The sequence below is a fragment of the Myotis daubentonii genome, chromosome 3 (genome assembly GCF_963259705.1).
Source record: "Myotis daubentonii chromosome 3, mMyoDau2.1, whole genome shotgun sequence".
In the NCBI taxonomy this organism is placed as follows: domain Eukaryota; kingdom Metazoa; phylum Chordata; class Mammalia; order Chiroptera; family Vespertilionidae; genus Myotis; species Myotis daubentonii.
In genome coordinates, this window is record NC_081842.1 from 8,594,529 (window position 1) to 8,621,576 (window position 27,048).

Genomic DNA, 27,048 nt, shown 5'->3' on the forward strand with positions numbered 1-27,048 from the left:
GTGACATGCCTGGCCTCCCCCAGGATGAGGACTTCTGAGCCTGGTTCCTGGGCTCCGAGTCTGACCTTGAACGGTCCCCCAGACTTAGCCTGGACTGGGGTTTCTGAAGCAGAGCCAGGGGTCCCGGCCAGGGCCGTGGCTGATGAGTGAGGTTGCTGGGACACCCTGATGGAGGTGAGTAATGGGAGGGGGACACAGCCAGAAACTTCACCACCACCACCACGGGCGGTAGGCTGATCCATCAGTTCGGGGCAGCGAGAGCCTCGATCTGTAGCGTGGCGCTGGCTCCGGGGGGATGAGCTGATTGGACACCGAGGTAACGCTTTGGCGGGACCTGTCTCCTGAGCTCACTGCACTGTCCACGTCTTTCCCCACAGCGGCTACCAGGGCACCTCGTCCAGGGATGCTCCGGCCTGGGCCCCTGCCCTCAGTGTCCGCAGAGGCTCAGGATGAAGGGCTGGGACCTGTGAGGTTTGGTGGGGAGGCCCTGGCCTTGGGGGCCCACAGGCCATGTGGGGGGGTCCTGGGCAGAGGTCTCCTGGTTGGGCCTGGCTCGGTGGCTCTAGGGCAGTGATGGCGAACCTTTTGAGCTCGGCATGTCAGCGTTTTGAAAAACCCTAACTTAACTCTGGTGCCGTGTCACATGTAGAAATTTTTTGATATTTGCAACCATAGTAAAACAAAGAGTTATATTTTTGATATTTATTTTATATATTTAAATGCCATTTAACAAAGAAAAATCAACGAAAAAAATGAGTTCGCGTGTGACCTCTGACACGCGTGTCATAGGTTTGCCATCACTGCTCTAGGGACCAGGTTGGGCCCTTCATCCCTCCGGCTGCCTTCATGTACTGACAGGCCTTGGCAGGGAGCCTCGGTCACTCCAGGGGGACAGCGGGCCTGGGGGACTGGCCCTGTGCCGGGGCCACACCAGCCTCACCTCTTGGGTCTCGTTTCTGGAGCTGGGCCTCGGGTCTGCTCCGCCTGCCGTGAGTGTGGGCTGTGCCCTCCTGGGTCTCCTGTCCTACGTTAACGGGGCTAACAGGACACGGGGTGTATGCCAAGCCTGCTGGGCTCGAAATCCCTGCTTTCAGGGTGCGGGAGTTCAGGGTGGGGGCCGCCAGGCGCCCTGCTGAAGACCAGAGGTCATGGGTAAACGTGCTGTCCCGGGTCCAGCACGAGGGATCTGAAGGCCACCGAGAACAGGTGGCAGGGGAAACATCGGAGAGAACCAAGATGGCGGCATAGGTTAACGCTGGAGATTGCTGCCTCGAACAACCAATTCAAGGGTACACCTAAAAGATGGAACGGACATCATCCAGAACCACAGGAAGGCTGGCTGAGTGGAAATTCTACAACTGGGAGGAAAGAGAATATCATACCCAGACTCAGAGGAGGCGCAGTGCTGAAGTGAAATACTGAGGTGCGGAGTGTGCGCGAGCGGGCTGGCGGCGGAGGGCGCAGTTGTTGTTTTCAACCGGGAGGGAGTTTCAGACTCTGAGCTCCAGATCCGGGCGAGTCTCTAGGGACCCAGACTCAAACGGGAGAAGCGGGACTGTCTGGCTTCAGTCGGAACTTGAAGGCAGCTGTCTCTCTGAGGTTTGCAGCGGTTGCTGGGACTCTGTGAGGCAGAGCCCCTAGGGATGGAACTGAGAGCAGCCATAACTGCTCGCTCCGCCTGCCCTGTTTGATCCCGTGCGACCTGCCCCACCCAAACCCTGCACAGAGCCATTTGCCAGATAGCCTCAGGCAAAGGCTAGATTAGCACCTCCCCAGAGGACAGAAGTTTTCCCACTGCAGACACAGCTGACTCTCACAGCCAGTTGGCCTGGAGGTCAAATCCCCCCAGTATTAACTACAACAATCAAGGCTTAACTACAACAAGACTGCGCACAAAGACTACTAGGGGGTGCACCTAGAAAGCATAAAAAAAAATGCGAAGACAAAGAAACAGGACAAAATTGTCAATGGAAGATATAGAGTTCAGAACCATACTTTTAAGGTCTCTCAAGAACTGTCTAGAAGTTGCTGATAAACTTAATGAGATCTACAAGAAATCTAATGAGACCCTCAATGTTATGATAAAGAACCAACTAGAAATTAAGCATACACTGACTGAAATAAAGAATATTATACAGACTCCCAACAGCAGACCAGAGGAGTGCAAGAATCAAGTCAAAGATTTGAAATGCAGAGAACAGGTGGCAGGGAGTGGGGCCAGTGAGCTGGCAGCCTCTGCTCTGGCGTGGACCGTGGGGGGGCGGCGGTGAAGAGTGAGGGGCTGAGGGCTGAGGCGGGCAGCTCATCCCGAGTCCGATTCCAGGGTCCCCAAGTGAGAGGCACCAGGGTGTGAGGGACGCTGGTGTGAGTGGGGGACAGAGGGTGTCCATAATCAACGGACCACACCCAGCCGGTTCCAGCCAAGGCACAGGTTTATTGGGAGCAACAGCCCACAGTGACGAGAAGGCACACGCACGGGCCTGTGCCACCCTCCCAGACGACCCCGCGCACTGACCCCTTGCCTCCCACTGCTCAGAGCTCACCCCTTGTCCCGCCAGAGGAGGCCCCGCCTCTGCTTCATCTCCCCAGTCCGAGTTTGGAGGTCTTCAGCGGCTTGCAAAGAGCTGGCCCCACAGTGCAGCCTCAGCAAGGAAAGCCGGGGTCTTCCAGACGCTGGCCCGTCACGGCTGTCACGTGGCTCTTGCCTCTGGTTTGTGTGGCTCTCACACAGCTGGCAGCTCAGCTCTCAGGGATGCGGACAGCCCCACCCCAAAGGGAGGAAGAGCAGAGGGAAGAGCCTGTCTCCCTCTCCAGTCGTTTCAACAGCAGCGAGAACGGACTTGTCTCTAATGGTTGGGGCATGAGGGGGGCGGGGCTCATCCTGCTCCCCTTCCACGGAGGGACTTCCCCAGCTTTTGGAGGCACTAGGAAGGCCCCCAGGGCTGCAGCATCCCCGCCGATACTGGGCATCACGGAAAGGCCTGCTGCTCTTCCCAGAGGAACACAGGGTAGATGCCCTCCCCAGAGGCCGTCCTACCCCGCCCAGCGGCTCCACCTGTGGCCGCACCTGGATGCCCAAGCAGACGGCAGGCCTGTCACACAGTCTGCACACACCCTCTGCTGATGTGAACCTGAGGAGGGTGTCTGTCTGCAGGGAGGCCATAATACTGGAAGGCTCCTGAGCCCAGAAATGCACCCCATGACCGAGGCAGAGATGGCCTGCGGGAAATGCGTGAATGCCAAGGCCATGCCTATCGTTTAGGAAACCTGCTTCCAGGCCGGGCTTTGGAAAATGTTTATTAGGGAGAAGGGCGTCTCCCACAGGAGGGCAAGGGAGCGGGGTCTGCCCAGCCAGCGCCTGACGCCCTCCTGCCCTCTCCAGGTGCCACCGGAGTGAGAGCTCGGTCTTCCAGGGCGGGCTGAGGCTTCCTGAGGACCGAGCCCCAGGTGCTGGGACTCGGGCTAGGGTCCCACAGTGCTTGCGGCTGTGGCAAGCGGCCTCACCTCCTGGGTGCTCGGGAAGATGCTGGGACTTCAGCAGAAGGTCTCTCACAGGGCAGGTCCCCGCTGGGTCACTCCATGTCCTCCTGCAGCTCCTGTCTGTGCAGAGCCTGCAGCCTGCTGACCACGGTCTGGTGCACGGCCTCCAGCCCCTCAGTGTCCAAGTCCCGAAGCAGCAGGAGGATGGCAGTCAGGACGTTGTTCTGGGGGCACAGAGTTACTGGCTGAGTGCCACTCCCAGCAAGGCCAGGCTGCCCACACCATAACGTGCCCAGAGCCCTGGCCAGCAGCACGCCATGTCATGGGGATCGGCCTTCCATGCAACCCGCTGACATATGGGAAGATGGAGACTCGTGCAGCCTAAAGTGCCAGCTGCAGTTCTGGGGTGGCGCTCACTGCCTTGGGGGCTCCCTGCATGCCATCTCCTCTCATGCTCACAGCCTGGAAGCCCAGAGTGGCTGAGTCACTGGCCCTCAATCACACAGCTGGTCAGTGGTCGAGCAGAAGCGGCCAAGGGCGACCCAGTAACACGTGCTCAGACATGTGTGATGCATGTGTGTGTCAATGTGTCTGTACTCGGTTTCTACCTGCATTCAAGCAGGGAAACGTTGCCATGTCTGCTATGAAGATTTGGGGGATATTTTGCACACGTGGGGCTAGGTGAGCTGATTCCTCCTGTGAGATGCCCACAGGAATGGCCGTGGCTCAGCACACCGCGCCGTGAGACCGTGCTCTCAGAGAATACAAGGGGACTGTGGAGCCCCACCTCCTGAGACCCGCGCCTGAGCCTGGCTTTGTTAGTCCCTGTGGTGTCTCCAGCCCCCGTCCCACTCCCACAATTCCCACACCCTGGGCAGAGGCAGCCAACGGCCACCCCATCACACTTACCCTGTTCTTGCGGCTGCTCACAGCCTCCCTCTGTGGGAAGGAAGGAAACCGGTCCCGGGCAGGGGGGTTCAGGCCGAGCTGTCCCTGTGTGCTGGTGGGGGTGATGACAGTGCATGAGGGCTGGGCAGCTCAGGGCCCGTTTCTGCAGAGTCAGTGCCCAGAGCCCAGAGCAAAGTGAGGAAGAGACACTGAACAGTGGCTCTCCCACCCGCCAGTACGAAGCCACACGCCTACCACGTGCCATCACTTTTGGAGCGACAGCAGCACCCGACTGGAGGGGGGAAGGTGCTCCACCCATTTCTCTCGGGTTCCCTGGGGCCCTGGGGTGCCTGCTCCGGGTCAAGGGTGGGGGGACTAAACACACGATGCGGGAGACAGCGCTTCGCCTGCTGTGCACGGAGCCTGGCAGCCCCGCTGGAAACCACCGTCTCTACAACGCCCATGACAATCAGACAACTGTCCTCAGAGGCCCTCTGCTGCCCTGTAGGCTCCTCCAGCTGGTACTCCCTCTGCCAGCTGGCCCCCAGGTGCCCACTGATCCCCTTCACCGAGCCCCACCTCCAGGCCACCCGTGAAGGGCTGGTTCCGCACGCGCACTTGCTGTGCCTGGAGCGTTCTCCGGACACAGGGCAGGTGAGACAGGACCACCCAGGGCACTTCGCTCCCCTCCCTCCCCAGAGAAGGGAGACATGGCTGCTGGCTCTCCTCAAGAGGGCGAACCCCGACAGACCCCTGCGCACCTCGCCACCTCCTCGCCATAGCTCAGCGCGTCCCCTCGGGTCTCGGCAGCGGCGTTCATGGCACTCAGGGCGTAGGACAGCTCGGGCCTGCCGTTCCCCATGCCCTTTCTGCTGGGGGCCGTGACCTCCTCTCCCTCCATCAACGCCCGGGACAGCTCCTCCTCAGTCACAGCTTCGAGGGGAAGGAGGGGGAAAGCATCAGAGCGGCCGCCTGCATGCAGGCCCCACGCCGCGGCACACAGCAGCCTGCCTTAGAGAAGAGGTGTCTGTCTGTCCACCCCAACAGCCATGCCCCAGCCCGCGCATGAGCTGGACACATGGCAGGTGGCCAATGACTGCTTTTGAACCTGACTTTCAGCACTTCCCAAAAGCAAATACTCATTAAGAAACCTCAAATTAAAATTTAAAAAGAAACAGCATTCACTGCATTTATTCCATTTGACTTAATTGCCCTGGAGTTTATTTATATTAAAATTGTTCATCTGGGAGAAAATAACTGCACATAAGACTAGGATTAGGAGCCAGCACAGAGAGAAGGCGGACAACCCAGAAAAGGGTCCAGCCCCGGAACGGGCGGAACCAGAGGCGGAGCACAGGCGCCCTTGGCACAGGCGCCCTTGGCACAGGCAGAGGCTTGCCTGCGGGCCATGGAGGTGCAGGCGAAACGCCACACCCCCAACAGGGAGAGGCCACACCAGGTGAGCCAAAGCAGGGAGCTCAGGGGCATTACCCCTGGGTCCTGTGGACCAGCAGTGACACCATTCGGCCCACCCAGACCTCACATGTATCCAGGGCACGTGGGTGAGTGTGTGGCAGCCCAGTGCGTGTCGGCAGTGGGGCAGACAAGTGTGAGGTTCACCGGAGATCCTGCGCTCTGCACGTGGGGCTGCACCCCCGTAATGGATCACCGGGACAAGCCCGGGGGTCCTTCTGGGAGACTCTGGAGGAGGAGGTGTCTGGGAGGTCCGGAGGGGTCAGGGTTTGGCAGAAAGGGCAGAGGAGGGAGGCCGCGCTGGGCGTGCTCGGCGTGGACACCTACCCTGGTTGTCCAGCTTCTGCAGGCTGGGCAGGTTGCGCAGGACGGTCATGCGGTAGAGGTGGGGGTCGGCGCCGCAGCACGGGTTCTCGGCCAGCCACAGCACCCGCAGGCGCGGCAGGCCCTTCAGGTGGGAGAGCTCGCTCAGGCTGGCAATGCGGTTCCTCCGCAGGTAAAGCTCGCTCAGCTGCTGGCACCGGCTCACGGGCTCCAGGGTGGACACGCTGTTGACGCTACAGAGACAGCGCCGTGAGCCTCTGTCTGATATTATCTTGTATTCCAGAGAGGGAAACCGAGGCACAGGGGTCTGAGCCTTGCCCAGGTGGGAGGAACGGACTGAGCCTGGGCACAGCTGTAGCCCATTCTTCGCTCATTCATCCCACGAGAAGGCACCCACCAAAGAGGCTTGGGCCAGGGATGGGTGCTGTGAGCGCACGTGGGCAGCACAGGCATCCACCAGGTGACCGAGAAAGGCCCAAAGGACGAGCAGAGGGCGAGGGAGGGGCCAGTAGGGTGGCCAGCCCTGTGATCAGGAAGTGAAGTCACGGGAGCCTGCACGGGACCCCAGGGCCTATAGTTCCAGAACCTTCGGAACTGCCATACGGGGAGAGTCTGTCTTCCCTGTCAGGTTTACACAGGGGGACCTGCAGAAAGCTCTCCAGCATCGAGCAGCAGGGGTCCCTGGGCCCAGAGTGGGTAGGGGGCATTCCTCCAAGCTGCCCAGCTGCCTGGAACCCCAATGACAGAATTTGGTTCACTCAGGGTTTCCTTAGTCTGTTAAAAGGCCAATGATGCAAAAAGAGGCAAGTCATGGAGGACAGAGCATGTGACAGAGAAACTGGCAGAGTTCCCAGCAGTGACAGAACCGGGTCAGAAAAGGCTGGGGCGCTGGGGCTGTTGGGGGCAGAAAGGAGGGTGGAGCTCGGGCGGAGCCAAGGAGCCAGCGGCCCTCCCATATTTTCCTGGGGTTTTCGGGTCATCTAGATTCCCCTCCTTTCAAGCCCCAGTGACACAGAGTGACAGCAGGCATTCAGGTACCTGAGGGTGATCACTTCCAGGCTGGGCATCTCCCGGCATATGGAGATCTAGGGAGGAAGAGAAAGCGGTTGCAAACACTGCTGGCCCTGGCCTTGTGACATCAGGTCTAGCAGCCCAACAGATTGGAGCCACAGTCAACCCCACCTCCAGGGCCTACGGAGAGTGGCCTCCCCCTCACCTGGCACTATCTATGCAAGCGCACGTGGGCTCTGCATGCCCCCCACCCTGCAGCCTAGATATTCCCTCAGCCTGGAGGAGAAACATGTGCTCTCTCTCAAGCTTTCAAACAGCCTTGCCATCAGACACTGCCGGAAGCCAAGACAGAGCGGTCCTAGCTTCAGAAGCCCTCCAAGGACCTCAGGGAGCTGGACAGAGAACCTTCCTTCTTGCCGTCCCTGACCTACAGGAAAAGCACGGACACCCCTTCTCACCAACACAGCTGGGCCAAGAGGGAGACAGAACTGAAAACGGGATCTCGGTGGTATTAACACTGTTGATTCAGTGGGAAAGGCAGCAAGAGGCCCAGGCGGGTCCGTCAAGCTCCCTAACCCGTCAGGTTGTTGAGTGGTGCAGCCGCCAAGTGTCTAAGTGTCTGCCATTCACTGGGCATGAAGCCCGATGGTCCCTGACCACAGCAAGTTCACGGTCTGGTCAGGATGCTTCATAGTGCAACGGGTTTGTCTTCTGCTGCAATGGTGATGGGTTTCGTGTATGTGTGTGTGTGTGTGTGTGTGTGTGTGTGTGTGTGTGTGTGTTTTCTACTAAATATGCAGCTCTTCCGCTACTGCCTGAGGTGGAATCAGCTTTTCTGGACAGTCCAGTGACTCAGCAACATTCAAACTTTGTTTTTAAGGAAAGGCACAGTTCAAGTTACAAAAGTAGATAAGAACTGAATGACTGGCACTCAGCTCTGCACAAGTTGGGGGCGTTCATTCTGGGGGTGAGAAAGAAAAGAAGAAATCTATTCACAGCTCACTCAGCCCTGTGTACTGCCCCCCACCCCCGCCCCATCTCTTCCTGCCATTGGCGGGGAGCGTGAAGCTGGACGTGACCAAGAGCAGAAGCTGAAGTGAGGAACCTTCTCCTCGGTGACATGAAGTCCAGGAACCCACAGAGGCCCCCAGGGCCCGGATTCCTCCCTAGGTCAGAGCAGACTGCACTGGGATCTGCTCCCTCTTCTGTGAGACCCGCATGGACACAGGAGCCTCTCAACGACGTGTCTAAAGCAACTGTTTACAGGAATTTAAACTTGGGCACTAGAGAATGTTATTTTTACTAGTGGTTCTGCCTTACAACAACTGCTAAACGAACAAAGCACCCGCCTACGGCCTGAACTGCATGGTGCAGGTCTGCAGCCTAACAGTTTCTTGTGGAAGAGGCTACAACTTTGGGATCAGGGATCAGCATTACATACTTACATCTGTGAGGCGGCTGCCCCTGGGGAAAGAAGAGATATATGTACATTAATTTTATTTAAGGTTAATTAAAAAAATTAGAAATAACTCCAAAAATTAACAATAAATGCTATGGAATATAATGAACAACATAAACTGATGAACAATAACAGATCCAGAGACAGAGAAGCATCAATCAGACTGTCAAACCTCGGAGGGAAGATAGGGGAGGGTGGGGGTAAGGGAGAGAGATCAACCGAAGGACTTGTATGCATGCACATAAGCCCAACCAATGGACACAGACAACAGAGGGGTAATGGGGGGGGATTAGGACACATATGTAATACCTTAATCAATAAAGAAATTTTTTTTAAAAAAGCAAAAAACAAAAAAAACAATAAATGCTTACAAATTTTAAGATCCCATGACTTCAATGACAGAGGAAAAGCTTGCCCAGACAACTGACAAAGGTGTCAAAACTCTGTCATGGCGGATTATCAACAAAACCACAGGGTACAGGCTTGGTGCTTGAGGGCGGCATCTCAGGCTGAGGAGCAGTGGAGGCTGCTCCACTTGCAGGACACAAGACCGACTCGCTCTCAAGGCTGTGGCAGCGGGATCATGGCCCTCGCGATGTAAACAAACGAGGGAGTCTTCATAAGAGGCCAAGTTCAAAGGCTAAACAAGCAACTCATGAAACACTTTAGAAAGCCCGAATTAGAGTTGCCGTTTCTCCCTGCTGAGAGCAAAGTATGACCAGCCCATGCAGAACAAAGTCATGCATTATTGAAAAGGAAGGACGGGACCTTGTGGCCAAAGTAGCACATGTGCCAGGGCAAGAAGAGCTTTTTAATGAACAAGCAGAGCGCCTACACTGCAGTCAATATTCGGGCACCAGCGGGAGGAAGGGCTGCTCTTGGCTGAGCTCCCTACTCCCACCTGCACTGTCCGGTTCACAGTCACGTGTGAAGCCTCCGTCCGAGTCCCCGGTGAACACCTGTACCTCCTTCAGGAGTTCATGAAGCGCTTCTGGTCCTGCCTTGGAGCCTGCACTGACCCCACAGCACCTACATCATCACCTCCCAGACAGCGAGTCACCTGGGGACAGCTCCTCTCCCAGAGGACTCAGTTACAGAAAGGACTGCTAAATCATTGCTGGAGAGTCTCAATTCTCTTACTTTCTCCTAGAAATGGTTTCAATCACCTTAATCTCCCACCTTGTTAGTAGATTTGGTTCCCAATGACTGGCAATGTCAGAAACCAGACCGTCCACAGAGGGACCAGCTGTCCCTCTAGCAGCGGTTCTCAACCTGTGGGTCGCAACCATCGGAAAACACATATAGCATATCAGATATTTACATTACGATTCATAACAGTAGCAAAATTACAGTGATGAAGTAGCAACGAAAATAATTTTATGGTTGGGGGTCACCACAACATGAGGAACTGTATTAAAGGGTCGCGGCATTAGGAAGGTTGAGAACCACTGCCTATGGAGAAGCCCCATAACAGTCCTCCAGGTAATCCCAATTGTTTCCGGCAAGGATAGCAGGTTTGGAGCCTGGGTCTGAAACACCGCCGCGGGGAAGGGTGGGGTGTGTGGGGGTGAGAATTCTGGAATGACCTTAGCCAATGCCACCTGAGCTGGTGGCAGCACCTCCCTGAGGCTGTGGGCTCTTGGGACCCGGAAGGCCAGTCTGGGACAGGAGGCTGAAGGCTGGAGGAGCCCTCCTCCTCCAACCGGCTCCTTAAGAGGCCCTTCTCCGCCCCGCCCCACAGCAGAGCTGTCGGCTGGGAGCCCCATCTCACCGCGCAGGTGCCCAGCGGGGAAGGCCCAACCCAGGGCGGAGGTGCCAGGCGGAGTGCCCCATTCTACGGCGGAGGTGCCGAACGGGAGGCCCCAATCCCGGGGAGGTGGGGCAGACAGGGGTCCCCACCCCAGGGCAGGGGTTGGGCAGCGGGGAGGCCCCCGGCTTCCGGGCCTCACCAGCAGTTGAGCTTTTTCACGTTATGCAGCTCCGAGGCCTTGGCCCGGGACAGAACCATCTGGCGCGTTAGCTTCATGGCGATGGGTCGCCGGGACCCCAGCCACCAGCCCGGCCCTGGACCTGCCCGCTATCCCGGAGGATTTGGCTCCGCCGCGGCGCGTCTCCAGGGGGAGGGGCCCGCGTCGTCAGGGGCGTGTCCTTCGAGTCTATTGGCCTCCCGGTGAGGGGGCGGGGCTGCGCCAGCGCAGTGGAGCCGTCTTCTACCGCCCCTCGGGGCCAGCGCCCGGTCCTGCGCAGGCGCGGCGTGGAAAACGCGGGTCCCTGACGTCATTTTTCGGCGACCCTCCCTTAGCCCCGAGTCCCAGTCCGGAGCCCTGAGCTTAACCCTGACCTCCTATCCCTCCGTTCCGAGTCCCCAGCCCCTCCACCCCCAACCTTCGAATCCCGAGCCCCCAGTCCCGAGCCCCAGCCCTCAGCTCCAGTCCCAGGCCTGAGCACTAGACGCGATGCTCTTAACTCTCCTGAATTACAACAATTTATCCTGTTGAACTAAGATGTGCAGAACAGGCCTAGGGTGTGTTGATTTCTTTTCTCCCTCCCTTTCGGCATTTAAGGAAATGAGGTGGGTGCCAAAGACGGGGGCCAGCCCTAGCAGAAACCTCACAAGTACTCAAACCTTTTAGAAATTCAAGGTTACCTGGGCTGCAAGTTACATTAAGACAGGCTTTGGGGATCTCAGATGAATTAGGGATGACAAGACCAAACCCTGAGACCTCTTTCCCACTAGGTCCCTCTCCTGGCTTTGGCCTGCCAGTCAGAGCTTTAAAACAGACATTGGCTTTAGTCTTGGCTTCCTGGGGACTTGCCCCAGGTATCTGTAGGAGGGGATGGCTCTTGTAAGCCTGCAGTCACAGAGAGCTAAAGGTTTTGGTGGTGGCCTGCAGGGGCCCTGAGGGTCCAGCACAGGGAGGAAATGGTCCAGGTATATGATGGCCTGGAGGCTGGAGAATGAGGAAGGGTGCCGTGCTCAGGCGGGGATGAGTGGTTGTTGGGTCAGTGTAAGTTTTTGGAGAATAGGGCATCTCAGAGCAGTGCGTTCCAAGTTCTTACCTGGCAAGCAGGCAGAGAACCATCTGACTAATGAGGCTTGAGCTAAGAAAAGTACTGACACTGGGCTCGGCTGCAGATAGAGTGGCGGGAAGCCTCTGGCAGGCCCAGGCTGTATGAGCTTGCAGAGGGTCTCTGGCTGTCCCAACTGGGAAACCACACCAAGTGACAGGGACAAAGCAGGGGCTGCCAGGAACTGTGGAGAGCAGGCTGGGCCGGGAGGTCGTGCAGAAGCATCCACTGTTCCAGGTAAGGAAGCTGCTGGCCGATGGAAGGAAGCAAGCATGTGCAGGAGTTGGTTCTGGGGGAGGCCGAGCAGGCATGTGACAGGGTGTCGGATGTTGCGTTGTGACAGATGCCATTGAGTTGGCAGCTGATGAGAAAAAGGCTTTAGGGTTGTTGGACCCAGGCTTGGCCCCCCTCCTCCTTCTGCATGGACTGGTGTGGCCCAGGCAAAGGGACCAGTCAGGTTTGGGGCAAGCCATTTCAGGGAGGGCTTTGGCCTGGGTCCCAACTCTCTAGCCTTGCCAATTATGAAAAGTGGCATCTGCCCGCTGTCCCTTGGCAGTGGCATCTGCCCCCTGTCCCTTGGCAGTCCCTAGGAGAGGACTGCGCCTGGAGGGTTTTGCGTAGGTGATGGGGGTGAGGAAGAGGGGTGTGGAGACCCCCATAGGTCTGCTCAGAGTGGGTCAAGGACTCGAATTCAGGGTATGTGATTTTCCAGCACAGAGGAATCACCAGGCAGCAGGGACCACTTCCCCTGAGTCCGGGTGGCCTGGGCATCTAGCAGGACACATCTGCTCCTCTTCTTGGCTGAAGCTGGGGCCGGGCTCCTGTCAGGCCTCCTCACAGAGGGGAGAAGGAAGACACAGAATTGCTCACGTGGGCTGGTCGAGAAGGTGGCTGGGTGTGAATTAGTTGGAGGTCCCGGTGACTCAGGTGGCTTGATCTAGCATCTCAGTCTTCATTATCAGGCTGGACCTCTACCCGCCCTGACCCCTCCAATGGCCACACCCAGGTTCTCCACACCCTCCATCCAGGCCTTACTCTGACAGCGAGTCCAGCAGAAAGAATGCTTTCTCCCAGTGAGTCAGGTGGAAGTTTGGGGATTGGCCTGGCTTGGGTCCCATGTCACCTAGAACCTGTGGCTGTGGCAGGCTGTGCAATGCCCGACTGCTGACCTGAGAGGCGAGAGATCTCGAGGAACATCCAGGACGAAGGGGAAACCATGGCTGCTTCTGGGCCTTCGTGGCCCTGGGAAAGGTGAGCACCACGCCCTTTGCTCGAGTCCGCTACTCAAACTGTGTTATTCCAGTGACTTTCCCCTCCCAGTGGTCACTCTGGTGGCCCCGTTCACAGAATTCCCACATGGACGGTGCTCTGGGGTTGTCACTGTGGCCCTCATGGTCTCTGCTCTCTTTCTTAAAAAAAAAAAAAGTAATTTGGCATCTCTAAAGGCCGTGCCGTCTGAGTCCAGTTCTAATCCAGCTGAGTCATGAGCTTCATTTCTGCCCACGCCAGGTGCCCACACCTGCCTGGCTCCCCCAAGCCTCCCAACCAGCATTTCCTGTGCGTGTACCTATTGCGGCTCCTCCTTACGGGCTCTTTGAAGACTTTGGGACCATGGAAACGGAAGACGCTTCCTGTTGCCAGATGGCCTGCAGGGTTCTGGGCTGCTGTGCAGTTTTGGTGATGGTGCTGCTCCAGCAGGGGTGACTAGGGGCCTGCTCTCCTTTCTGCTGCCCGCCCGAGGGCATGCCCTCTGAGAATCACCTGCAGGAGCACGAAGGCAGGCCCTGTGGCTCAGTGTGCACAGTTCCACCTGCGTGGTGGGACACGGCCTGGAGCTGCTGAGGTGAGAACTCTGCTCTCTCCAGGTGGGCGGGTCCAGCACTCCCAGGGGTTACAGTGGGGGGGAGGGTGTTGCTAGCAGTCACACCAAGGGTGCTGGTGCCACCAAGGGTGCTGGTGCCGGGAGAGGGCTCCACTCGGGCCCTGCTGGCGAAGCTGTTCTGACCACACAATGCTTCCCCACCCCACCTTGGCCCAGGCCCTGCCCTGGGCCTCCTGTTTGCTCCATCCACACTCCCCACCCCCATCCCAGGTGACCTAGTTCAGGCCACAGCATCTCATCTTTCTAGCTGTACAGGTGGGCTATCGGTGTCTGTATCACGAACTGCCTCAGACTTAGCAGCTCAGGGCCACGGACAACTATCATCTCCATTTCTGAGGGTTGGGGGTCTGGGAGCACCGGGGCTCGGTGGCCTGGCTCGGGGCCTCCCATGAAGTCAAGCTGTGGGCCGGGCTGCCGTCTCTGACGCCCTGAGTGGGGTCTTCCAAGTGGGGTCTTTACTTTCACCACAGGGCCTCCCAGAGTGAGTGAGGAGGTAGGTAGGGGAGGGACAGAGAGAGGGCGGGTCTCCTTGGTGGTCCCTGGGCAAGTTCTTTAGTTTCCCGGAGACACAGCTCTCTCACAACGAACAGGGGATGAGGTTCCCTGCCACAGCGGGTCTTGACTGCAGACATGGGGAGTTTAGCATGGCGCCTGGCAGGGAGCGTGTGAGCGGTGACCTTCTCCAGGGACCTTGGGGCTGGTGCTGAGAGGTCAGGAAGGACAGCGGACTGTCGACAGGCTCACACCTGCATCCAGACCCGGAACAGACGTTTAGAAGAGAAGAGTGACCTGCACTTATGATTTGATGAAGTGTCCTGAGAGATTACACAGGTGAGGGGTCATTTCCAGCTCCATGGTCATCACTGTCACTATGGAAACATGCCCCCCATTAGAGCGTCCTGAGCAGGCAGGCAGCAAGGAGAGTGTCCCCAGTAGCTACACCAGTGCCTGCAGTCTCTACACCACCCCTCTTCCCCCCGGGCAGCGCCGTGGCTCCGTTCACTTTTGCATTTCACGGGAAGTCTTTGGTCATAAGATGGTTCTGGAGTGCAAGTGACCTGTTGACTTTAGAGATGAAGAAAATCGATGGTGTCCCCAACATGAAGCCCACTTTTCTCCAGTGCTCTCTCTCGCTGGACCAGGAGCCAGCAAACCAGCCCACAGGCCAGCACCAGCCATTGCCTGTGTTCGTAAATAAAGTGTTATCGGCACACCACCATCCCCATCCACGTTTTGCTAATGGCCGCTTTCTGGCTGCAGTGGCAGAGTTGGGTACAGAGACCGTGGACCGGCAAAGCCTGAAATATTTACCATCCGGCCTCGTGCGGGAAAGTCTGCAGCCGCGGCTCTAGCTCTGGGCGCTGGCTCCCGCCCCGCGCCCTCCCGCCTTCTGCTCTGTTCCTGTGTATTATTCATAGCCAGACCATGTTGATGCCACACGGTCAGATTGCCATCCTGCTCCCTGATTGCGGTTTTCCTCCGGCTGCCAGAGCAAGAGGCTTTTTATCTTGGGCAAGATGTTCCTGCTGCGAATAAGCCCTCTGCTTGGCACTTTATCTGAACTCGAAGCAACCCTCAATCAAGACCAGTACATGCTGTGTTCCTACTTTACAGTCACGCTTTTTATTTTTATGGGAAGGATGTTTCATAATTGCTCTTGCAGCGGCGTGTGGCAGATGGCACGGGGCCTTCTTGTGCAACGTGTGGTTTTTCAGTGAGGAAGGAGCCACTCGGGGACAGCGTGGGCACAGATGTTTTGTCAGAAGCCTGTTTCCTGAACTACTTCACCTCAAGCGAGGTTCCCACGGGGGCCAGGGATAGTTGGGGAAAAAGGCTGTGTGCCTGCCCATCACACCGCTCTGCCGTTACCGCTGTCCCGTGGAATATTAACGGCCCAGCATGCTTCGGTCAATGAGATGGCCCCCCAGGGAAGGTGAATTGGATGAGGGTCTGGACACAGCTGCTAACGCCCAGCTGCCGACACGGGCAGGTCTCAAACCCCTCCCCGGGCTGTGGAGGTGGTCACAAGCTTTCTCCTGCAGCAGGCAACCTCCTGGTGCTAACTGGTGGCCCGGCTCTGAGAACGCAGCAGTGATGGGCGGAGGGCTGTGCCCTGCTGTGTGTGGTCCAGCAGAGGAGAGCCACCGCGTCCCCAGTCGCACCTGCTGCTGCCTGTTCCACTCCGCGGTGCTCCCAAAGTGTGTGAATAAACCATCAAGTGCTGCCCTGTACACGGGGCTCTGGTGGGTTCTGGCACCTTCCCCACCGCTGCTGGAGACCTCCGACGGCGGGATAGTGAGACAGGGGACATCCGCCGCCCGTGGACCCGTGGCTGCTTTGTGGGGAAGCAGGGGCAGGTGGAGGGTAGGGGCCTTCCAGAGGGCGCTCTGGGCAGGAGTCTGGGCACTGCGGTCAGTGAACTCAGGGGAGGAAATGAGGGGAAGCTGGTTGGCCAGGCGTTAGCTGGCAGCCTTCGGGCCCTGATTGGAGAAGTCACAGACAGGACACTTCACTTCCCTGGACTCTGAGCGGGCCCAGGAGTGGTCATGGGGCTTTTGGAGCTGGCAGCCAGGAAGGAGAGGGCAGAGGGCCTGTGCTGGGTGAGAGAACCGTGGTCTGGGCCTTTAGGGAAAGCTGGGTCAGCTTTTCAGGAATCAGAACTCAGCGCCGGCCAGTCCCCCTGAGAAGGGGCAGAGCTCCCCGGGGGGGCGGGCACCTGCCACAGCGAGTGAGGGCAGCTGCAGGGTCTGGCAGGGGGCCGTTGTGGGAGGGGCTCACCCAGCCCAGGTCCACTGGGGTCTCACGCCCCTCCCCCTGGCCCGCCTCCCCCCTCCCCGCAAGGGTTAGAGCTTGAGCAGAACTCTTAACTGAGAAACTTGCCACTGACTAGCCCCTTAGGAAACAAGCTCTTGCCCAGGTCAGGAGTCTGGGGAAGGCCGGGCGCAGAGGCTTGTCCTTGGCTCTCCAGTGCGGGACGCGGCAGGCTGCGCTCTCCAGCCGAGTGACGCAGGGCGCGCTGCGGGCCACGCGGAAGGTGCGGGCGGCGCGGGGTGCACGCTTGGCCCGGGATTCCGCGTCCGGATTCGGGCAGCCCTGCCGGGCCGGGGCGCGTCCGCGCAGCAGCGCGAGTCACCGGCAGGTACGCGCTCTGGCGGGGTGCACACCATCGGGTGCGGCAGCGGCGAGGTGCGGGGACCCGCGCTGGGCGGAGGCGCGGGCGCAGAGAGGGCGCGGGGTTCCTGGGGCGCGGGCTAGCGTGCGGAGCCGCGGGCTGCGGGGACCTGGGCTCAGGCCAGCAAGGGCGCGAGCTGGGGCGCGGCTGGACGCGGCCGGTCGCAGGGAAGATGCGGGCTCCGGGTCCGTGCGGGCGCGCGCGCCGTGTTGCGGTGCCCCGGGCGCTGCGACAGGACGGGACGGGGCACGGTCCGCCCGGCCTGCAGTGCCTCGACCAGGAGCCGGGGGGGATAGACTTAGCGGATGTTGGGCTCTTGCTCTGGACCCCGGACAAGACCACAGCACCCACTTCCTCCGCCCCAGGTGTGTGTAGCAATTTCTGGTCTCGAAATGCTTTCCTAACCGGGAGGTCAGAAGACCCGGAAAGGGAGTCTACGGGGCAGGGAGCAGCTGCCCGGTTTAGAGAGAGAAGTAGGGGCGGCTGCACGCCGGCCCCACATGTAGTTCCATTGCTCTGTTTCCTGGTCGTTGGGGCCGAGGTGCGTGGGGTACACGGAGCCCCTGTCTCTGTGAGTTCCCACGGTCCTGGGTCCACGTGGCAGCTGTAAAAAGTTGTGCCCAGGAGCTCTGTTCTTCTGGCCTTGGTGTCTGTCCCCGAGGGACCGGTGATTTACACCGGGGATGAGGTCTTTCCGCCCCCGCACCTGGGACGCAGGAACCCCGGCTCTGAGGGCTCTGAGCTGAAACCCGTGGGGGTGGACGGCCCCTCCCCGGTGCACGGTGCTCTGATCCTGTGGGATGGCTCCCTGCAGCGCTCAGCATCCGACACTCACCACACCTGGGCCTCGATGGCAACAGCACCACATTCTTGCCAGGTGCCCTGTGCCAGGTGACATTGATGGTGTGCATTTTGTGTGCCAGATTCTTTGTGTGTTTGCATCTATCATCCATCCATCCTCCTGGAAGTCAGTCATTTCAGAGCACTCTCCACACTGCTCAGTTGGGCAACTGTCTGAAGGATGCGTGAACCAGCGCTTCCGAGTTTCTTAGACAAGGTCCTTCATGGCACATACGCCTGCTACTCGGCCCATTTCATGCCTACCATCCTGTGTCCTTGTCCTGTGCCCAGCCCAGCCCTGGAGAGGGGGCGGGAGCCATCTCTAGCCCAGGCCCCCGACAGAGGAGCTGTCTGCCTGTGAGATTCTGGGCCTCATTTTCCTCTCTGGGAGCTGGGAACCTTCCTAGCTCACCTGTGTCCATCGGAAGCTAACTGTGAGGCAGGTGAGCTGCCGCATAAGGTAGCCGGTAGCCCTGCCAGGGCCACACAGGGGTAAGGCGTCACCTCCACATGAGTGCTGGCCAGGACCTGGGGGACCGCTGGGCCAGCATAGGTTCCTGTTCTGTACATTTCGGCTGCTGTAACAGAACACACAGATTGGGTGGCTCATAAACAGAAGTTTACTTCTCACAGCTCTGGAGGCTGGGAGTTTGAGATTGGGGTGCTGGCAGGGTTGGTGAGGGCTTCCTTCCAGGATGCAGACATCTCCTTGTGACCTCACATGACAGAGGGGACAGGGAGCTCTCTGAGGTCTCCTTTTTAAGGGCACTAATCCCATCACGAGGGCTCCGTCCTCTTGACCTATTCACCTCCCCAAGGCCCCACCTCCAAATACCATCACCCTGGGGGTTAGGGCTTCAACACATTAAGGGACCAGGTTCAGACCACAGCATTCCACTCCTGTTCCCTCCAAAGCCATGTCCTTCTCACATGCAAAACACATTCATTCCATTCCAGCAGCCCACAAAGTCTTAACACATTCCAGCATCAACTCTGAAGTCCAAGTTCCCATCTAAACCTTATCTAAATCAGATGTGGTGAGCCTGGCCGGTGTGGCCCAGTGGTTGAGGGTAGACCTATGAACCAAGAGGTCATGGTTTGATTCCCAGTCAGGGCACATGCGGGCTCGATCCCCAGTGGGGGGTGTGCTGGAGGCAGCCAATCAATGATTTGCTCTCATTATTGATGTTTCTATCTTTCCCTCTCTGAAATCAATCAATGTGTGTGTGTGCGTATGTATGTGTGTATGTGTGTGTGTGTATATATATATATATATATATATATATATATATATATATATATATCAGATGTGGGTGAGACTTGAGGCAGATTCCTCCCAAGGCATGTATGTTCCTCTCCAGCTGTGAACCTATGAAACCGGACGAGTCATATGCTTCCAAAATACAGTGGTGGGACAGGCAAAGGACAGCCTCTGGGGTGGGGTCTGGGCTGGAACTGCATGCCCGGGGCTTTGCCGGCCTGGGTTGCCTGCCCCCACGGCTCCACCAGGCATTGGCCTTGCAGTGTCCCTTGCCTGGGCTCATGTTCCCGAAGCTCTGGGTGCCCCAGGCTTGTACACTCTTCACACAGCATCGCAGGCTTTTCCTAGCACCACCCCCAAAATCTTCCAGCCTCTGCCCATCACCCTGGTTTAAGGCCACGTCCACATGTGTACGGTTTGTCACAGCAGCACCCACTCCTGGTGCCAGTGTTCTGTATTCATGAAGGGAAGTGGGCCTCCTCTGGGCAGGTCTGGGGTCTGGGAGTGAGCCTGGCCAAGGGGCAGGGGGGATGGGGTGAGGGTTGGCTGGAGCCCTGCATGTCACTGAGAGCATTTCCCCAAGGTCAGCGGCCAGGTGCCTGAACCGCAAGTGCCTAGCACTGGGCTGAGCCAGGGAAGGGCTGGGTGGGCACCTGGCTCCTGACAGGTCCCTCGCACCTCCCCAGAGCACAGTGACCACATGTCGAAGCTGGACGAATGGACAGGGGGAGGCCTGTCCGTGAGGGACCATCTTGTGAGGTGGAAGGCGATGTGGCCAGAAAGGGCTTCCAGGTGGGAGAGGGAGGTGAGCCCTTGTGATTCTCTGGCCCCAGGAGGCTCCTTTCACACTTTCAGAGCCACTGGGTGGGGGAGTGACTCCATGGATGACATCATGGGGTGCCGTTGTGGGGTGACTTGGGGGTGACGTTATGGGGTGATGTGGGGTGACTTGGGGTGATGTTGTGGGGTGACGGGTGACTTGGGGGTGACGTTATGGGGTGATGTGGGGTGACTTGGGGTGATGTTGTGGGGTGACTTGGGGTGATGTTGTGGGGTGACTTGGGGTGATGTTGTGGGGTGACGGGTGACTTGGGGGTGACGTTATGGGGTGATGTGGGGTGACTTGGGGGTGACGTTCTAGGATGTGATCTCCAGCATCATGGCTTTCAGGAAGTCATTGCGCTGCTCACTGTGGCCTCAGTGATGGCGACGGTGGCATTAGCACCCGGAGCAAAGGGTTTGAGAAAAGGAGACTGGTTCCTTTTAGGGACTTGTCTCGTGGGTGGAGAGCTGTGCCTCAATTCGAAACCACTTTGTGCTTAGTAGGGTCTTTTCCTTTTTGGAAAATGAAAGTAGTGGACAGACGTTAGGAGCGCGGAGACAGGATGTGGTGTGTGCACCGTGTGACGGGCCAGTTCCCTCCCGGGCCCGGCTCCTGGGTGTGACTGGACATGTTGAGTGGAGGGTGCGGGTGGAGCTCTCTCTCTGGCCCTTCGCACTGACCTGAGCTGTCACCATAGGAACGGGCCTGGGGCCTGGGGATGTGCTTGTGCTTCCAAACGGCCCAGGCACCTCAACTGAGGGACAGGGTTCCGGGCAGACGGAGAAACGGCCGGGCTCCACCCCAGGAACCCGACGGGCCCGCTCAGGACACCTGCCTCTTTTCTCCTCTGTGTGTTTCAGCGCCCCCTCCCCGGCGTGTTCCCCGAACCCTCCGCCTAGCCAGGCTGAGCAGCGCCCGTCGTGGGAGGCGGGAGACCGTGGAGGCTGGAGCTGGCCGTCAGGATGGAGCCCTCGGCCCTGAAAGCTGGCTCCATGCAGGAGGACGGCTTCGGGGTGCAGCCCAGGAGGGTGGCAGACCTGGGCCGGGTCCCCAGCCTCCAGCGGAGCAGCAGCAGCCTCTGCAGGAGCAGGAGGTCGCAGTACGCCTTCAGCAGCTGTGAGAAGGTAGGCTGCCAGGGGCCGGGGGTCCCAGAGCCCTCTGGGGCCCAGTGACCACGGAGGGGGGTGTCCTGCTGGGCAGAGACTCCTGCCCTGGGGGCTGCAGCCCAGAAAACCCCGGAGGAGAGAGAACCGGAGAGAAGAGCAGGCGCCCCTTTGTCCCCCCTTCCCACCCCCGAGTGGGTGCACGGCCACGTCCTGTTCTTGGTCCGATTGGGAAGCGTTGGGTAAACACTGCCCTGGGACGCACCGAAAGTTGTCACCCTGACCGCGTAGAGCAGTGACTTCCTTCTCTATCTGACTGGGAAGCCCCGAGCGCAACCCAAGTCCCGGGCCAGCTCACGGAAGGCTTTGGACGAGACCATGGGGGCTGAGCCCGGGTGCGTGTCACAGTCCCTGTCAGCTGCTGTCCCGCCGGGACCAGGGCCAGTGTCCAGCTCTCAGCCACTGCCTTTCCACCGCCCCAAGGTGTTTCCAGGCAGCCAGGGCTGACATAGCCTGGAAGGGGCTGTGCAAACTCAGGTTGGGCCCAAGAGGAGGAGCTTTGGCAGGGTCCCTCCTCCATCCGAGCGCACACCGGGCGCCGGGGTGGCTCTCACCGCGTGGGAGGGCCGGGGCTCCCTTTTCCGAAGCGCCCCTTGGAGCCTGTTGGGGTGGGAACGTGCGGTCTGAGGGAGGTGTAGGGTGTGCAGGCGTGAGTGCTGTTGATCTGATGCCTGAGGAGCTCCCAGTATCGTTCTCTACCCTCAGCAGGAGAACCTGAGCTCGTGGATCCCGGAAAACATCAAGAAGAAAGAATGCATGTACTTCGTGGAAAGCTCCAAGCTGTCTGATGCTGGGTAAGGACCCTCTGTCCGTCCCCACAGGCAGAGGCTGGTGAGAGCAAGGCTGACCAGGGCCTCAGCCGGGCACAGGCCCCGTATGCACCCGGGGTGCTGGGAGCCTCCCATCTACCCCAGCAACTTGCCGTGGGGAAGGAGGCTCGCCCCACCCTGCTTGGCAGTTGAGGTGCAGAGATTTTAGGGAGCTTGTTCAGGGTCAGATCGTGGTCACTCTGCGATCATAGGTGCTTGGACCCACTGTGGTCAGGGCTCCACGTTGCCCACCTCGAGAAGAGCTCATGTCCCCTCTGGAATAGGGTCATGGGGCTCGGGGACCGGGAGGGGCCTCGGGCAACCTCCACAGCTCAGACTTCTGAGAGTGGGGATGGGTAAGGCCACCAAGGCCGCTTCCGTGGGCCCCACTGTGGCCACTTGGCCTCGGAGCTGCCGGAAGTTGCTCTCCTGGCTGAGGGCTCCCCAGCAGGGTGCCCCTGAGTTGTGTAAACCTGAGGGCATCTGGGGAGGGAGCCCACGCATTCCTGTTCCCGGGAGCCCTGGAGTGGCAGCCCTTGTTTTATTAAATTTGTTGGGATAACGTGGGTTAGTAACGCTGTATACATTTCAGGTATTATGCAACTTTATAATTTGACATCTCTGTACTCTCCGGTGTGCTCACCACCCAAAATCTAATGTCCCCTGTCAATGTGTATTTGACCCCCTTTACCCTCCTCAACCTCCCCTCTAGGAACCGCCATACTGTTGTCAGTGTCTGTGAGTTTGTTTTGCTTTGTTTGCTCCTCTGTTGCTTTCTGTTTTATATCCCGTGTGTGAGTGAAACCACATGGTTCTTGTCGTTTCCCATCTTTTTTTTTTTTTTTTTTTAATTTTTTTTAAATTTTATTTTTATTTATTTTTTTTAATTAAATCTTTATTGTTCAGATTATTACATTTGTTCCTCTTTTTTCCCCCCATAACTCCCCTCCTCCCAGTTCCCGCCCCACCCTCCGCCCTCACTCCCCACCCACTGTCCTCATCCATAGGTGCACGATTTTTGTCCAGTCTCTTCCCACATCTCCCACACCCCTTTCCCCCCCAAGAATAGTCAGTCCATTCCCTTTCTATGTCCCTGATTCTATTATAATCAACAGTTCATTCTGTTCATCAGATTATTTATTCACTTGATTCTTAGATTCACTTTTGATAGATGCATATTTGTTGTTCATAATTTGTATCTTTACCTTTTTCTTCCTCTTCCTCTTCTTAAAGGATACCTTTCAGCATTTCATATAATCCTGGTTTGGTGGTGATGAACTCCTTTAGCTTTTCCTTATCTGTGAAGCTCTTTATCTGACCTTCAATTCTGAATGATAGCTTTGCTGGATAAAGTAATCTTGGTTGTAGGTTCTTGGTATTCATCGCTTTGAATATTTCTTGCCACTCCCTTCTGGCCTGCAAAGTTTCTGTTGAGAAATCAGCTGACAGTCGTATGGGTATTCCCTTGTAGGTAACTGAGTTTCTTTCTCTTGCTGTTTTTAAGATTCTCTCTTTATCTTTTGCTCTTGGCATTTTAATTATGATGTGTCTTGGTGTGGTCCTCTTTGGATTCCTTTTGTTTGGGGTTCTCCGCGCTTCTTGGACCTGTAAGTCCATTTCTTTCACCAGGTGGGGGAAGTTTTCTGTCATTATTTCTTCAAATAGGTTTTCAATATCTTGGTCTCTCTCATCTTCTGGCACCCCTATAATTCTGATGTTGGTACGCTTGAAGCTGTCCCAGAGGCTCCTTACACTATCCTCGCATTTTTGGATTCTTTTTTCATTTTGCTTTTCCGGTTGGATGTTTTTTGCTTCCTCGCATTTCAAATCATTGACTTGATTCATGCGCTCCTCTGGTCTGCTGTCGGGCGTCTGTATAATATTCGTTATTTCAGTCCGTGTATGCTTAATTTCTAGTTGGTTCCCCAATATAAGATCGAGGGTCTTATTAGTTTTCGTGTAGATCTCATTAAGTTTATCGGCAGCTTCTAAACAGTTCTTGAGAGACCTTAAAAGTGTGGTTCTGAACTCTATATCTTCCATTGACAATTTTGTCCTGTTTCTTTGTCTCCGCATTTTGTTATGCTTCCTTGGTGCACCCCCTAGTGGTCTTTGTTCGCAGTCTTATAGTTAAACCTTGATTGTTGTAGCTAATACCAGGGAGGGTTTGACCTCCAGGCCAAGTGGCTATGAGAATCAGCTGTGTCAGCAGTGAGAGAACTTCTGTCCTCTAGGGAGGTGCTAATCTAGCCTTTGCCTGAGGCTATCCAGCAAATGCCTCAGTGCAGGGCTTGGACAGGGCGGGTCGCACAGGATCAACAGGGTGGGCCGGAGAGAGCAGTTATGGCGGCTCTCAGTTCTGTCCCCAGGGGCTCTGCCTGAGTCCCAGCACCTGCTGCAAAGCTCGGAGAGAAAGCTGCACTTGCTCTGACCGAAGCCAGACAGTCCTGCTTCTCCCGTTTGAGTCTGGGTCCCTAAAGACTTGCCCGGATCTGGAGCTCAGAGTCCTCGACTCCCTCCCGATTGAAAACGCCAACCGCGCCCTCAGCCACCAGCCCGCTCCGCGCACTCCGCACCTCAGAATTTGACTTCAGCACTGCGCCTCCTCTGAGTGTCCGTGTGCGGTTTCTCTTTCCTCCTAGTTGTAGGACTTCCACTCAGCCAGCGTTCCTGTGGTTCTGGGTGATGTCCCTTCCGTTTTTTGGTTTCACTTTTGAAGTAGTTGTTCAAAGCAGCAAACTCTGGTGTTAACCTATGCCGCCATCTTGGTTCTCTCCACTGGTTGGTTCTCTCGTTTCCCATCTGACTTACTTCACTTAGCACAATACTCGCAAGCCTCATCCATGCTGTGGCACATGGCAGAATTTTATCTTTTTTATGGCTGAGTACTGTTCCATTGTCTATATGAAACATGGGCACCAAGCGTATGGTTTCAGAGGGTTTTTTGTGAACTTGACCCCAAAGGCAAGGGAAGTAAAAGAAAAAACAAACGAACAGACCAGTCAAACGAAAAAGCTTCTGCACAGCGAAAGGCGCCATCAACAGACAGAAAGGCAACCACCGCATGGGAGAAGATATTTGCAAACCACACCTCTGATAAGGAGCTGATATCCAAAATACATAAAGAGCTCATGCCACAAACCATATAAAACAAACAATCTTATTTAAAAATGGGCAGAGGATCTGAACAGACACTTTTCCAAAGAAGACATACACGTGGCCAATAGATAGATGAAAAGGCGCTTCACGTCACTAAACATCAGGGAAATGCAAATCAAAACACACCTGTGAGCAAGGCTGTTCTCAACACGGCAAGTGTTAGTGAGAACGAGGAGAAACGGAACCCTCATCCGTTGCTGGTGGGAATGTAAAATGGTACAGCCACTTGGGAAACAGTAAAGCCACCATATGACCCAGAAACCCTTCTCTGGTGGTATTCCTTGAGGACGAACAGAGCATAGATTCTAGGTTGCGTTTCCCTTCCAGACACCGTAGGCTGTGCTGTGCCACAAGTGGGCCGCACTCTTTCTTACTTCTTGTCACCTGAAGAACTCCTATCTATCCTTCAGGGCCTGATGCCGCCTCTGCCATGGAGCCCTCCTGTACCACTCCCCAGGGAGTAACCTCTTCCTCCCACCACACTCTGTGTAGTTGTCTTCTCTGAGTCCTGACCTCTGACCAAGGCAAGGTCACTTCTTACTCCCCATGATGGACAAATAGCATCCAGCTCACATTTGCTGAATGATATGGGAGGAGGCGTGTCCTGGGTGGAGAAGATAGAGGAGGATTATGACTCGGAATCAGATGTGAATGATCACTGGTTTCTGGGATGCTGTGATATGCCCAGGGTGTTCTCACTAAAAGTGCCCCATGGCTGTGTGGGGGTTTACACCCTGGCTTGGCTCCTCCTCCTCAGATAAGAGCCTCATTTCTCCCAGGGGGTCCTAGGGCAGACCCCGAGTTAGGGAAAGTTGCCACCAAGCTCCAGCTGACAGCTTGTGGCTGGTGCCCTTGAATATACTTGGTGCATGGTCGGAGTTTCAGGTTTACCACACATTCTGACAACAGACTGCAGGCTTTGCGTTGAGTTCTCCAGTCTTAGTTATTTTAAAATAGGTTTATAAAAATAGCCTGGGAGGGAACGTGTGATACACAGGAAGGCTTCCCGTATAGGAATCATGGGTTTCAGAAACGTTTTGAAGACTGTAATCTGGTTTCTAGTTTGTAGGGTTCAGGGGTGCCACCGATGGAACCCTGGAACCTTCTTTCCTCTGGACTCTGAACCAGTGGAGACATATTGACAGGGGTTGGTGAGGGCTGGGCGGGGGGAGACAGGTTGGATTTGTGGCAGAAATGGGGCTTTCTGCTCCTGTGGTGCTTCTGTCCACTTCGAAGAAGTAGCGCTCAGTATGCGTTTGGTTCTGAAAACTTCCAGAAGCCCCTTTATTAATATGGGGTTCGATGCAAGGAGCTGCTATAGGGAGATCACAGGTGGAGTGGCCTGTTGGTCCAGGTGTTGCCTGAGAGGGTGTGTGTGTGTGTGTGTGTGTGTATGTGTGTGTGTGTGTGTGTGTGTGTGTCTGCCTGTAGCAGCTCCGTCAGACTGCAGGCAGCGCCCCCGATGCGGGGAAGGTGTGCCTCCCACGGCTGCTAGCAGAGATGTTCCCGTTTATGCCCATCTAGGCCAAGCGCTGGGAGCCATTCTGACCAATTTCTGGGTCGGCGGTTTCCGTGTGGTTTCCTGCACTGTGTCAGGCTTGGAAACGCCACGTAGATTGAAGCTCTTATCTCGTCAGAGGGCAATGGTCAGAGGAGGGAAAGGAGGCAGCTTGCCACAGGCTGACTGTTAGAAACATAAGGAAATCTGGGGCAGCCTTGGGCCAGGGTATGGGAGCTCAGGTCCTCATCCCGGCCCCTCTCTTCCCTGCCTTGGCCCATACGTTGAGGAGGCCACACGAGGTGTTCCCAAAGGTCCCTGCGAGTCTGAAAGTGCCTTGCGTCTGCCGGAGGGGTTGGAGGGGAGGGTCAGATGGGCCTGTGCTCACAGCCCCACGACCCCCCACAGAAACACGGGTGCCAAGGGGCCCACTTCACGAGCAGTGAAAGGACAGCTGGGGGACAGCACACTTGTGCGTCTCTGAACCACCCTTGGTTCTCTGCCTGGTTAGTTAATTTGCATTAATAAAATAACTTCATAAATGATTGCCCACCTACAACCTCATTGGACCTCCACAAATTTTGCAGGGTTGGTATCAAGGAATGTATTATTTTTCCCATTTAATGATGGAATGCCTGACATTCAAAGCACCTAAGACCGTGGTCGGCAAACTGTGGCTCGCAAGCCACAGGCGGCTCTTTGGCCCCTTGAGTGTGGCTCTTCCTAAGCCTTAGGAG

General features: G+C 56.8%; 2 protein-coding genes across 19 annotated transcripts in view; one reads left to right on the forward strand and one right to left on the reverse strand.

Moving 5' to 3' along the window:
* Positions 1–2,413: 2,413 nt before the first annotated feature.
* CFAP410 (cilia and flagella associated protein 410) lies at positions 2,414–10,773 on the reverse strand. 5 transcript variants are annotated; one of them, XM_059686608.1, is made up of 9 exons: positions 10,585–10,739; positions 10,082–10,164; positions 9,815–9,889; positions 8,622–8,640; positions 7,204–7,250; positions 6,169–6,398; positions 5,130–5,301; positions 4,390–4,480; positions 2,414–3,704 (listed from the first exon to the last, which is right to left on the reverse strand). In XM_059686608.1, the coding sequence occupies exons 5-9, from the start codon at positions 7,230–7,232 to the stop codon at positions 3,573–3,575; spliced, it is 654 nt and encodes a 217-aa protein (XP_059542591.1). In that variant the 5' UTR covers positions 7,233–7,250; positions 8,622–8,640; positions 9,815–9,889; positions 10,082–10,164; positions 10,585–10,739; the 3' UTR covers positions 2,414–3,572. The 5 variants fall into 5 exon arrangements, with proteins under 5 accessions (XP_059542591.1, XP_059542589.1, XP_059542592.1 ...); XM_059686606.1 differs by lacking the exon at positions 10,082–10,164 and having other exon boundaries at positions 9,815–9,907; positions 10,585–10,773; XM_059686609.1 differs by lacking the exons at positions 9,815–9,889; positions 10,082–10,164 and adding an exon at positions 9,195–9,336 and having other exon boundaries at positions 10,585–10,724.
* A 5,338-nt stretch (positions 10,774–16,111) lies between these two features.
* TRPM2 (transient receptor potential cation channel subfamily M member 2) overlaps positions 16,112–27,048 on the forward strand; it is a 50,819-nt gene continuing 39,882 nt past the window's right edge. For 4 of the 14 annotated variants that reach the window (XR_009451768.1, XR_009451767.1, XM_059686622.1 and 1 more), the window contains exons 1-3: positions 16,132–16,725; positions 20,543–20,806; positions 21,551–21,639. Coding sequence is in view for 10 of the 14 variants with exons in the window: in XM_059686622.1 (XP_059542605.1) it covers positions 20,645–20,806; positions 21,551–21,639 (251 nt within the window). In the remaining 4 variants the exon portion in view is untranslated. Of the gene's footprint in view, positions 16,726–20,281; positions 20,807–21,550; positions 21,640–27,048 lie in introns of those variants that run through there. The other 10 variants (XR_009451765.1, XM_059686620.1, XM_059686612.1 and 7 more) reach the window with 8 other exon arrangements.